Source organism: Epinephelus lanceolatus, chromosome 9, assembly GCF_041903045.1.
Source record: "Epinephelus lanceolatus isolate andai-2023 chromosome 9, ASM4190304v1, whole genome shotgun sequence".
NCBI classification, from domain to species: domain Eukaryota; kingdom Metazoa; phylum Chordata; class Actinopteri; order Perciformes; family Serranidae; genus Epinephelus; species Epinephelus lanceolatus.
In genome coordinates, this window is record NC_135742.1 from 37632830 (window position 1) to 37646533 (window position 13704).

At 39.2% G+C, this 13704-nt stretch overlaps 1 protein-coding gene across 15 annotated transcripts in view; it reads right to left on the reverse strand.

Moving 5' to 3' along the window:
- citb (citron rho-interacting serine/threonine kinase b) overlaps window positions 1-13704 on the reverse strand; it is a 56358-nt gene that overhangs the window by 25705 nt on the left and 16949 nt on the right. For 8 of the 15 annotated variants that reach the window (XM_078170952.1, XM_078170947.1, XM_078170941.1 and 5 more), the window contains exons 6-16: window positions 13630-13683; window positions 13398-13451; window positions 12403-12543; window positions 10541-10666; window positions 8623-8718; window positions 8252-8368; window positions 7159-7268; window positions 6689-6881; window positions 5664-5861; window positions 5503-5556; window positions 210-407 (exon numbers count right to left, since the gene is read on the reverse strand). In XM_078170952.1, the coding sequence (XP_078027078.1) occupies window positions 210-407; window positions 5503-5556; window positions 5664-5861; window positions 6689-6881; window positions 7159-7268; window positions 8252-8368; window positions 8623-8718; window positions 10541-10666; window positions 12403-12543; window positions 13398-13451; window positions 13630-13683 (1341 nt within the window). The remainder of the gene's footprint in view (window positions 1-209; window positions 408-5502; window positions 5557-5663; window positions 5862-6688; window positions 6882-7158; window positions 7269-8251; window positions 8369-8622; window positions 8719-10540; window positions 10667-12402; window positions 12544-13397; window positions 13452-13629; window positions 13684-13704) is intronic. The other 7 variants (XM_078170949.1, XM_078170942.1, XM_078170953.1 and 4 more) reach the window with 1 other exon arrangement.

Sequence of the window (13704 nt, forward strand, 5' to 3'; positions counted from 1 at the left end):
GGAGTCTGACAAGATGACTGGCTTATGACTGACCAAGAGAGAGAAAAGTATCAGCTGAAATAATCAATACAACACACCAATTTTGGGTAAGGGAGCATTTCCTGCCCACCTGACATGCCTTTCTTCGGACTATTGAAGGAAACCCACATGAGCAGGGAAAGAACATACAAACACAAACATGCACGCGTGCACACACAGCAGCCCGGTACCTGTTTCTGGTTGTTAAGGTGCATTTCGCGGTCGGCCACCTCTCGACGCAGCCTGTCCACATCCTGGCTGAGGTGCAGCCGGTCCTCTCTCTCATCAGAAGCCTCATCCAGCTGCTTGGACAGGTAGAAGTTCTGGCGGTTCAGCTCGGCATTCTCCTGAGTCAGTGTGGTCAGCTGTTCCTCCAAATCTGTGATCACCTGCAGGAAGTTAGCAGGATACTCAGGCCGCCAGCTTAAAGAGAGGAAAATATACAGAGCACCCACTCTGCACCCAAAATAAATCAACCAAGTAAAAAGGTTTATTTAAAGAATTAAAACAGATATTATTAATTTGACATCAGTGAAACATTGGTTTTAATGAAGTGTATGTATACTATGTATTCAAGTTACAACATACAGCATTCAGGTTTCTAAGCCTTAACACAGTTGACATATAGACTGCGTAAAGGGGTCTGGGAAAGGCACCCTTACTGTATTGTGATGTACACTCAGTGTATGCAGTAAATGTACATTAATTTTGCAATTTATACATATAAAAGTATCTTGCTTACATTGTGCATATACATAACATTGTGCATATTATTACTCATCCACACAAAAACTTGACCAAACACCCCACACAGTCTAAACTCTACTGCTGCATTATTACATGATGCAGATATCTAGGTTAGTGATATAATGCAGTAATCATTTTAGCATGATTTCTAGGCTGCTTGTTTAACCCAGGCAGCAAATCAGAGCAAGGAGCAGGCTAATCATTTCATCAGCACCAGTCTGTTCCCTTAATCAGCCATGACTACAGTGCAAGCTGTAGGGGAATGAGGGTTAAAGGCTGGTGAGGCTGCCTGTAAGAGCGCCTTATTCTCAGCTCTCATGGGAACACGTGTACCACGCAGAACTTCCAGGTGGCGGGGGGAAAAGAGGCAAAGCTTTTAAGTCCATAAATTAGCTGTCTGTTCTGCACTGACTCAGTGTTTCTGCTCCCCCGAGGCAGGGGACTGACAGCAGCAACTAAATACTTGAGGCGGGGCGAAGAAGTCAACACTGAAATGGATACGACTTGCAGACCTGACGTAAATCACATCCGGAACTGTGCATCCTCAACACTGCTGAATACAAACTGCTCAATACTAATTTGTGAAGGCTGTGAGTGTTCAGCAAATGAAAGGCCCAGTTAAAAAGGCAGTAAATCAGTCCCACAATTTCCTTGACAATATGAACGTAACATTTACTGTGCGCTGGTGGTACAAAATACAGAGGAACATCCGCTTTTTCTATGAAACAGACTGAGCAGCAGAGATGCTGTGGAGCGTGAATCCACCTGAAGTTGGTTTACTCACAGTTTTTATATGTAATTACTTTTTAGTGAAATCACATATGGGTGACTGATATAGATAAAACTGCAATATATACAGATTTATACAACAGTTAGTTCCAACAAAGCAATTGGACCAGATGAATTCCACGAGTGCTGATGTCGAGTACAACCTCACTAAGACTTTTAACTGTGCATGTACCACTCAGTTTTACAGGTGTTTTAAAACCATTACTTAGCCTTCTTAATGGTTGTTGAAAGAAACCTTGCACCACAAAAATGAGCATGTTCCCACAAATAACATTTCAACTTAATTACAAATGGTCATCAGAAGAGGACGAGGAGAAGTATAGAAGCGTGGATACTTCACTGCAAACCCCTAGGTGTGTTCCAACATGCTGTCTGATTAAGCTGTTCACTCATATGAATCACACATGCCAGCACGGCAACTGTCAACAGACATTTCACTGGTTGCACAAAGTAGCAGCAACTATACAAAGTAGCTGGCTTGAGGTAACATGTGGACCTACGCAAAGTAGCAAGCTAGTGTGTAGGAATGTTTGTGGCAACAGTCTCGTCCAAGTCCAGTTGCAGAACTATTTATGCTGATGACACCAAATAAATTATCAAATAAACAAACAATTTATAACTTGTTGTCACTCATTACTATTAACTAATAAATGGTGTTTGTAGAATTGATGTATAAAAGCAATATCACACTCAAGGCCATGCTGAAGTACTGAGTGATTTGGTTGTAGAAGATACTCGAAGATACACCGAAGATAATCACAGCAGCACTCCCTTGAGTGTGATATTGCAGGTAATTCGATTGACAAAATATTTATAAATTAAATAACCGGGTGAAAATGTCTTTTGGCAGTCTGAAAGGAATATCCACTGATTTAAAACATGTCCACAATGGTCTAATACAACCAATAATATTGAAAGGTTAGGTATTTCAGTAGAAACAGTATAATAAAATCTATTACAACTGACAAATGTCCATAGTCCCACAATATACGTTGTCATATTGCTAAACTAAATGTTATCTATGTGAAGATATTATCTTAGCAAGAAAAATGGGTGCTTATAAAAAAGAGCATCACTTTCAAATGCCACCATTATTACACTGTCAAAAATAACCTTTGATCCATTTTTTCCCAGTCTGAAGAGAGTATATAATGCCACCTAATATTCACTATGTATATTTATAGTTAACATAGATACAAAAAGAGACATTCACAACTGAACGAGGCTAACAATCTGAGGCTACAGTGCTCCTATATGATATACAAAATAAAAAATAATACAAAATAATTGACACAACAAACAACATACTGAAAGTGTAAGTATTCTTACAGTCTTACCAGTAGTGTGGCTAAAAATAAAACATATGCTGTCAGCAAGTCTTATTGCAGTCTGCAGCTGATTATGGGATGTCTCATGTGCAAAGTTGACATTTTGGCTTGAAGATAGCACAAGAGGAAAGCTCATGGTATGTCCAAAATGGAAAGATTTCAACCTTCAAGGGGCAGGAATGTGCTCAGTATATTTCAGGAAATTGGCACTTCCATGTTCTTGATTTTCTGTCTGTACAAATTGAAAAAAACTTGACTAATGAATGAATAACTAAAACTGAAACTGTTAAGGGGTGGCAAAATTAATTAAAGACAATTTTACCTGTACTACAGTGGTAAAGATATTTTGCTCCGATCTAAAGTGTTCAACAGACAGACTAACGAATAGAACAACATCACAATGCTCAGCAGGACAAAAAATAGAGTGGCATTTCAAGCTCTGCTTGTTGCAGAATTTGGCTGTGTTTGCCTGAACATTGGCCAGCTGAATCTATGGACAGTGCTTTCTGAACAGTTTGCGAGTGGGAGGATCTCAGAAGTAGGGCAACGGAATAAAGGAAGACCATGATGGTCTTGGTGTTAATTCAAGGTAAATTAATTTGAAGGAACTCAAATCCCTTAAATATGACATCATCATTTTCTCAAGGTTAGTGGGACACCAGGGCTCCACAGTAACAGCACCCAATGTTGTCCAACTAAATAATAACATAATAAAATAATAGCACTAAAAATGGCCTAGGGGACAAGAAAACTGGAAGACTTCCAATGTGCCTGAAATGTACTTGTGCAACTGGCAAATAAAGTTACTTGAGCTTGAACTTGGGAAACCTTTGGGATTATAATATGCTTTCAAGCTGTAGATGGCAACTTTTATAAAAATAACTTGTCATATTTGCTAAAACTGACATTACACCCACACAGCAGGGCATGATATAAATAGACAATCTGTGAACAAAATCATGGTCCTCTGCCTTCTTATAGTGCTTCTAATGGCATTTGCTAGAATCCACTATGGCTGAACGAAAACAACCGATCAGAGCTGAGAGGTCTCTGGCTGTGGCTCAGAGGTAGAGCGGGAGGTCCACCAATCTGAAGATCAGTGGTTTGATCCCCAGCTCCTCCAGTCTGCATGTTGAAGTATCCTTGAGCAAGATACAGTACTGAACCCCAAATTGCTCCCGATGATGCTTCCATCAGTGTGTCAGTGTGTGTTAATACCTGAATAGCAGATGGCACCTTGTACGGTAGCCTCGGCAACCAGTGTATGAATGTGTGTGTGAATGGGTGAATGTGACTCATAGTGTAAAAAAAAGCGCTTTGAGTGGTCGAATGACTAGAAAGGGGCTATACAAATGCAGGTCCATTTACCATCATGTCAATCACTACTCGTGTACTGCAGTCAACCTCTCAAACTAGGCAACACTGTTCAAATATCAATCAAGATTTGTGACTGGACCGCCATGTTGAAAACAGTCAGGCCCAAACAAAGCACCGCCCACCTGCACATTTTCTCATTTTACAGCTAAAAAGTACACGAAAATATTTTTCTGAGAACATTTGAAGTAAGAAATACACAGCAGTACAGCAGTCAGAGACTCCTCGGCTCTGATTGGCTGTTTTCATTCAACCACTTAAGATTCTGCTATTAGAGGCACTACGAGGAGGAAGGACTTGATTTTTTTCACAGACTATGTGTTTAATGCATTACTGTGTGGATGTAGTGACAGTTTCAGCAAATATGACAAAAAGTTATCTTGATAAAAGTTATCTTAACTGCAGCTTTAACATCATTGTCTGTAAAATAAACATACTTAAAAGTACTTTCGACTGAACACAATAAAAAATGGATCTAGTTGAACAAAAAGGCGGCTACTTTTGAGTGCTAATTTCTTGAAGCATCATTAGTACGCTGACCACATTATCAGAGGCAAATACTATCTCTGCAGAAATGGAAAAGAAAATAAACAGGACACATTTAAAACGTGTGGACAGTGAGGTGCTGATGTTGTCAGCTAACTAAACCACAGTGTTTTCAGGTTAAATCAGATACGTGCCACCGTGAAGCATCGCAAAACAAAAAATAAAAAATAAAGAAGAAGGCGCCAAACAAACAAACAACCATGATGACAGGATGGCAGCCATTACCTTTCTCTTACTGTTCCTACAGGACCTGGTTTGATAATGGTGACTCACTTGGTTGTTCATATGCACAATGGCATCATTGAAACAAATAATTTAATGAGAATTAATAACACTCGTGTAAAAATTGGTGTGTATTTGGAATTCTCATTTTGGACAGATTTGCAATGTTTGGGTCGGCTCTGAAAACATTAGCATTGAGCCCTGATCAAACTGTTCTTCAACTGAGATGAGTTTGTGTGTTTACAGTCGCAGGGAGTCACTTCATGATTAATAGAAGAAGAAGAGAAATATATATTTCTAAATGAAGCTTGATTTAGTCAAGAGTGACAGAAGCACATGTGAACTGAAATAGTCTGTCTACTTTAGGTTGTTGGTAATGTGTGTTGATGTGTGAATTTGTGTGATGGTGTTCAATGCCAGAAGAGAGGGCTATTCCTGGAAGGAGTGAAAAAGAAAAAAAAAGGAGTGAGCAGCTTACCGCACAGCTGTCTCTCAGAGCATCAAACTTGCGTTGTATCTCATCTCTGTGTGCCTAGCAGGTATGACAAAAGAGACAGAGGGACATATTTCACTGCCTGAATTATATAACCTCAAAGGAGACGTCACCTTCAGCACTCCTCCTCTTTCTCTCTCTCTCACTCTGAGCACAGTGATCTCCTCCTCTGCCTCTGCAGTGGTCTCCTCCAGCTCAGTCTTGGCCTGCTGTAGTTGGCTCTCTAGTGCGTGGCGAGCTGCCTGCAGATTGCTGATCTGAGATTCGCGCTCCTGCAGCGAGAGGGTCAGATCTGTCACCTGACGCTTAATCTCCAGCTTCTCTTCCTCATGTTGCAGCCCAATCTGCAAAGGGAGACAGATAAGGGCCATCCAGGGTGAAGGAGGAGAAAGTGACTAACCCTAGGCACAGACACTGACACTTCACCTGGATTCACCTTGCCACCTTGAGCTTTTTTCTGCCCGGTACTACAAAATTAAGATCAGACATCTGCACCGAGTCAAAAAAGTTATTGATCAATACCAGTGGCCCAAAAACTCTTCAGTCGTTGAGATTTCTTGCCTATAAAACTCACTTTCTAAAGTATTTAAGGATCACTACACTGTCCACAAGACACTACTAGATCACACTGGGATGTCACATGTCACATTAATGTATTTTACATCAAACATTCTCTTTTTACCATTAATCTTGTGGCTAGAGCCTATCTATAATCATTTTACAACTGCTGTATATGTTTCACCTGCTCCACATGGGGTCATGATGCACTATAATTATTTACTCAACATACTGTATATTCAGAAAAGCAATTATACATAGGTGTGTTTCCACTATTTGGAGCCAGATCGGCACAGATGGAAGAGGTCGCGTGCTCAATCTTATCTATTTAATGTTTAAAAGTTAAGTTACGCATAGACAAACAAATACATTGTGCAGATTCTCTGTATTGGTCAATAGAACATATTTGGTACTGAAAAAGGATTAGGGACAGGAGTGACAGATTGGGATGGGATGGACAGGACAGTAAGAAATACATAGGGAAAAAAGAAAATGGAAAGACTGTTTAACCTGCATGTCAAACTCTGGTCGGAAAGCCTATATCCAACAATCTACCAACAATCCCGCCTCACAGCTCAGCTTTCTGCTCCATCTTTCTGCAGTATCTCCTCACCTCTCGGAGCCTAGTTTCCTGCTCCAATACACGACTCTTATTGCTTTGCTCCTGCTGAGTCATTTTCTCGAGATGCTCCTCCAGTTTGGCATTCTGGGCCTCCAACTTTCCAGCCTGAGACTCCAAGTAGAACTTCTGTTGGCGAAGCTCTGAAATCATCTCCTCCTGGGCTTTCCTGCCAACACCACACATTCTTTTGCAAAAGTTCAATAGGAGCCAGTGCCACCATGTATTGTGCCATTATGTGTACATACACCCCAGGGACAAAAACTATACTTTCCAGTAAAGCCACATCCTCTTTAACCAATCTTTTGCACGTCATCTTAATTCATACCATTATTACTGAAGCTGATACCTTACTTGGGTTAATAAACAAAAGCCCACAGCTTTCACTTGAATTCACCTTAATGTATTTCATGAATAGGGATCTGCTGTCAAACTGAATTCTAATGTTGTGAATCAGTACTTACATGTTTTTCTGGGTGTAGATACTGCTGTTGGCTGCCAGTTTGTTGGCCTCAGACAGCTCAGCGATCCTCTGCTCCAGGCTGTTCATCTTGGAGTCCATAGCATTTATGGTCTGAACAGAAATGATGGACAGTACAGCTTGTGAATTAAATAAACATTTAGTCACATCATCACATTGCAGGCGTTAATTGGGATCAGATTAAAGGGACTGTTCACCCAGAAATCAAGGATACAATTTTTTCCTCTTACTTGTAGTGCTGTTTATCAGTCTAGATTTTTTTGGTGTGAGTTACTGAGTGTTGGAGATATCAGCCATAGAGATGTCTGCCTTCTCTCAAATATAATGGAACTAGATGGCACTCAGCTTGTGGTGCTCAAAGTGCCAGAAAAATAAATTTGAAAAACCCAACAGCAATGTCTCTTCCCAGAAATCATGACATACTCAAGATATTTTACAGACCTTGTTGTGGGCAGTTTTATGTAGGAACTTTTTTCTTTCTATCGAAGTAGCAGAAGGAAGCGTGCATCTACTCAAGGACAAGAGGCTTGTGCTTACAGCATGATATGTAAAAATCAATGGCATCCTCCCTGGCTGAGCTGTCATATTATCTAGCTCTATGGTGCTAGATGAGTTAGTAGTAGATGTACCTTATCTTCTATGTGGTAATATGGTTGGCAGGGGGTTCAATAGAAAGAAAATAGTTCCTGAATGAAACTGCTTACACCAAGGTTTGTGGATTATTTTGAGTAACCAGGTCATGATTTCTGAAAAGAGACACTGTTGTTGAGTTTTTCAAATGCCCTTTTTGGCGCTTCAGCACCACAACCTGGGTGCCATCTAGCTCCATTATATTCGAGAGAAGGCAGACATCTTTATGGCAGATATCTCCAACACTCAGAAACTAAGATAAATAGCACTACAGATAAAAGGAAAAAAACATTTTCAATTTTGAGGTGTACTCTCCCTTTAAGGCTCATTATTTTGTACTCTACAATAACCTATCCAAAATTATTCCAAACAAGAAATCTATGTCAGTGTGATAAATGTTAAAATACGCCTGAGATAGTGTCGCTGCCAAGCTGGTCAGTTCTTACCGCCTTCTGTTCACTGATGATGCTGCACTTCTCCCGCACCTCCTCCTCATATTTGCTCTGACTGGACTCCAGCATCTCCTTATCAGCCATGTCCGCCTTCATCTGGGCCTCCAACACCTGCTCAATGCCAGGCAGCCCACAGAACCATAACCAGGATATCACTTAACAGGACAGAGAGTGGTGTGAAGATGACATACTGTAGATCTCCCGAGCACAGAGCACACCCACAACTCAACCAGTTACAGCATGACCTCCAAACATAGCACAGAGCACTTCCTGTAAATACAGTTCAAAAACATACACCTGCCGTCTGTTTTACGTAGCACCAAAGAGTCTATATATGTGTGTGTTTATGTGTCCATAAATTTCACCTTTATCTTATCTTCATAGAGCTTCTCCTTCTGTTTCAGATGAGTCTCCAGTCGCTGGACTGTGGCTTGGGTCTCTCGCAGATTCTCCTCCAGGCCCTAGTCAAACATACAAATATGTTATGCACAAAAAGGCTAAAAGAAGACAAAACTTCACAGCTTCGTTTTTTAATAAGTAAGTCATCACAAAAAAACAGTTCACACTTGTGATATGATATCTATGATATGTAAGGGGTGGTCAAAAAGACTCCTTAATCACAAACACCTAATGGCAATCAGTGAGGGTTCCTGGTGGTAATGTGCCTCATGGTGTTTTGGAAAAACACAAATTATAATGAGCTTTTTTTATCTGCATTGTTTGCAAGGGGATTTTGATTGCAGTAGAGCCAGAAAGAGATTCAATTTCCATACCAACACACAGGCATTTTTGATGCCAGATACAATATGTTTGACCAGGCAGTGTTGACAAGGAAGTGTATAACCAGTGACACATTTTCATAAAACACATTCATGACTCTTAAGTGTACAATACTAAGACCAGTCCCTTGTCTTTGTTACTATGGATGAAGGAAGTAAGCAGGTTTAAGTATGCATGAGACACAATGTAATCCACATCAGTGAGGTCAAATTGACCCCTTCTGCATTCTCTTTTCGACCTTTTTCACTTGTTACAGCAGGGAAAGCACAGGTGGAACTAATACACAATACTCAAGCACTAGAACGGGTACACCTAAATGGAACACAGCAATTATTGTTTCCTATGAACAACTACTTTCTCCCCTGTACACCCACACAGTTGTTTTCCATTTATTCTGGCTAATAAGACCTCTGATCAGGTTGAAGCTGGGTGTAGGTATATGGGAGATTAAGGTATGTGACCAAAGTCTATGGATCAATATGAATAGTAATTTATATAATCATGAGGGCTCTGCTGAACGTTTTTTTAATATATATTTGAAGCTTCAGTTAAGAATGAAATTTTGAATGTCCGTTGTCATATTTCATGACTCTAAAAAAAAGGAAAAATGAAAAAATATAAAAATAAATAAAAATCCTTGAACAATGTGAAAGCAGTGATTCATCGCATTCAGTGAGCTGGTCCTTTTATAATTCAATAAACTGGACTGCTCCTAGACCATCCTGTTAATACAGTTGCATTCCTCCCTTTGTGTGCAGCAAGCAGAAGAGTAAACAATTTTTTGGCTGCAGTGAAGGTGTTGTTTTTGAAATGCTAAACACCAACAAATGTGTATTGAAGCAGAATATTTTGTTAGAAAAAAACATTTTCGTGAATTTTGAGAATGATTACATCTATATTTTTTTGGGATATTTTGACTTTTGGACTTAACAACGCCCTAAAGTTATTAAAAATGTTTGGATCACATGAGTCAGAAACAATCGTAGACAGTCACCACTGGAATCTAATTCCACAAATAGTATAATACTAATGATATTAATGTAGCCTAATCTTTGTCGGCAACTATGCAGAAATATCAAGTCTAAACAGAATGAAAAGACATGCAAAAACAAAAGCTGCACCATATGCTGATTTAGAAAACCTGATTTAGAATTTGAATTTCAACATTATGAGTGAAGCTTTGAAGCTTCAAACCAGTCAGTACAACCCTCATAACATCCCATCCTGACAGATACACAGTGATTAGGTAAACCAATTGAAAGCACTTCTGTGGGTGATTTCTATCTATCTATCTATCTATCTACATATATATATATATATATATATATATATATACTTGGTTTATATTCAGTTCATCCATGAAGACAGTAGATGATAAAGGTGAGGTTTTTCAGAAATATTATGTAAAATAGCACTTCCTCTGCAGTGATGACAATGAGCTATGTTTATCTCACACCTCCTCTGATTATTTTAGCTCCACACAAGTGGTGAAAGGTGGGTTACCAGAATCTTATCTGCCATCTGCTGTATCTGCTGGGCCTTGCCCTGGATCTCATCCTTCAGTTTTGTCTCCCGGCGCTCGACAATCTCCAGCCTCTTCACCTGGTTCTCCAGGGTCTTCCTACCATCCTGCAAACAACAGACACAAGTAATGCACAAACACACACACACACACACACACACACACACACACAAACACACAAGCGTTAACCACCTAATAAAATACTTCCTTTAGTTTTAGAAATGCAACCTCAGGTCAAAAGTTCCATGGAGTAAAATGAAATAGTGTTTCTTGCTAGACATCATAGTGCATTTTCGTAGAAATGCTAATTAGGCTTAAGATTTCCACTTCAGTGAAGAATTGATGAAACACTGTAGCAGCCACATCCATTTGGCTTGTTAGTGATGCACCTCTCCATTGTTTATATCTCATTATTCCAACTTCTTCACAATGGTTCCAAAGAGCCCATTTGCATTCATGTGTGGTGGTGCGAGAGGTCTTTGGAGCTGTTTAAATTTGACCACGAGTATTTTCTTCCCTCTGACTCTCCTGTCCACATTAACCTATGCTAATTACCAAATTTACATGTCTAGTGCTTGATGTAAAGTGCTATTTAAAAAGAACTCAAAACAAGCTTTGAATAAACTAAAGTGTGCTGTATATGTAACTATAGACGTTGCATATGCATATCTTTACAGCAGTTTTATTAGAGTTGATTCATTGTGTGACTGGGTCACCATACAATTCTGCAATTCACTTATACAAATAAATAGTTCTGACTGATTCTTATGAAACAATGTTGAAGATGATGAAAGGGTTGCCTGCTGATGTGTGCACTCTTTCACTCTGTGGTGAGCAGAGAAAGATTTGAGATATTGGCGTTTGTTGTTTGTTCCTTTATAATCCCTACTAACTGAAACCTACACACTTTGGAGCACAAGCAAAAACGTCCTATCAACATCCCGTATTTAGATTCTTGAAACTTCATATTAAGATTTTATTCAGAGGAAACCTGATGTAAAGAATAACAATGAGATATATGCTCACATTTACAATGCTTGGAAGTATTTTTCCAATGTAAGAAGCAATACAACAGCAAAAAACAACAACACTGAGGATAAATATGAGTGCTAAATTTCTAAGGCAATGGATTAAAAAAAAAGAACCATCACTAAAAGGCCTTTTCACAGCCACAGATTTTTTTCTTTGTTAAATTTAGATGTTAAGACATTCACAATTAACCCAGTGAATCAGGCCTGCGAGAAAACTGCACAGACACAGTTTGTCCACATTGTAGCAGGAGCACGGAGCCACAGGAATTACTGAGCCACTCAAGAATCATATAGTAAAAAGCATGCAGACTGATTAGCTTCATAAGACCAGCAACAATAGCTGCCTCTCTGTTCAAGACCACACATTGTCCCTACACAATATATACAACAGGACTTTCAGTGATATTTGTAATAAAAAAAGAGCCTTTGGTTTAGTTTTACTCTGTGTGTACGGGACAGGGAGGTAGTCTCACAAACCAAAAAATACAAATATCACATGACCACAAGTGGATCAATTTCAAATTGTGATCCACTGTGTCAAACATCCAGGCTATCTAAAATGTTTTTAAGCCATCACAGCACAAGTGTTTCTCAGAAAGTGCAAAAACAACATGTTTACAAGACAACATATGGGCTCTTTGTGCTTAGCAGACACCCAAGCCAGATTTATTTATGCAACACTTTAAACAAAGAGGTCCGTGATATTGCAAAGCAGCGAATGACGTGATACACAGAATAATGAGAAGGCCAGAACACATATAGGCTATATGTGTATGTGTACTGTGTGCGTGATAATGAAGGCGTGGGTGTACCTCAGTCTCACGGAGGCGTCTACGCAGGCTGTCACTGGAGTCTTCCTTGTTCTGTAGCCTCTCCAGATCTCGCTCCATGCGCTCTTTGGCCAATCTCATAGTCTGAAGGAGGTCTGTAGCCTCAGCAGTGGCCTTTGAAGACTAGGTGTTAAAAGATAAATATCATTAAAAGAGTATTTGTTGTTATTTACATAAACTTTAATGGAACAGAAAATCTATATTCATCTTGTTTAATTTACAAAATCTTATGTTCAATCTGATAAACATGCCACTGATTAATAACTACATCAAATAAAAGAACGGAGTCAAAATAAAAAAATATATGAACATGTATCAGCATAATAACTGAGTGACAAATCAAATATATTAAATGAACCAGTTTTACATTCAACTGCATCACATGCTGAGTACTCCAAGCAACACTGCTGACACAAGGTTAAAAAGCACTTTTTGTTGATGTTAGTGTCTAGGGAATAACTGACATCCTTTAGCTAAATTCAGTGGCTGCTTCTAAACAAACTGCTGCTCATTGCTAATAAGAAATCCTTAAACAAACTACGCTAGGTTATTTTCAGGTCCTACCCTACTGATTATTTCATAAACTGTTCTGCACTGAGTCACAAGTGAACCTGCTTCAAATGTGAGCTCAGTCAGCCTTGAATACCAGCTCCACAACCTCATGTGCTCTTGGCAGAAAGAATGATACTTTTAAATATTCATTTCTAGGAAAAGACAATTAGGATGAAATTATCTTTGCTAATGAGGCAAAACTGTTTGATTGCTGATAATTTAGCAGTAACTCTAGTTTTAAAAAGACAGCTTAATAGTTCTTGGCCATAGACCAAATCTGACAGAGAGAGAAAGAATGAGGTCAGGAGGGGTAAAGAGGAGTTTATACACTCATCTAAAAGGGTAAAATGCTGTTACATCTCTTGCATTTGGGAGCACAAGCTCATATAAATTATTCATTTATCGTCCCAGCAAAAATATTCCACCTTGGCAAGCTTCTCTTGAAGATCCTGGATCTTGGTCTGCTGCTCAGCACTGGTCTAAAAAAGAAATATACAGTCATTACAATATGTAAAGGTTGATATTTAAGCTTCTTATCTTCTCATCTCTCTCTTTTGTTAAAGTTACCTGAACTTGTCAGTGTACTTATCCAGACATATTTAGCCATCCTCACCAAACACAGAATCTAGTAACAATTAAATAAACTTTATTTTCTACCTTCTCCAACTTGCATATCTGCTCCTCTGCATCTGCCTTGCTCTGCTCTTTGGCCTGTGAAGATATGGGAAACTC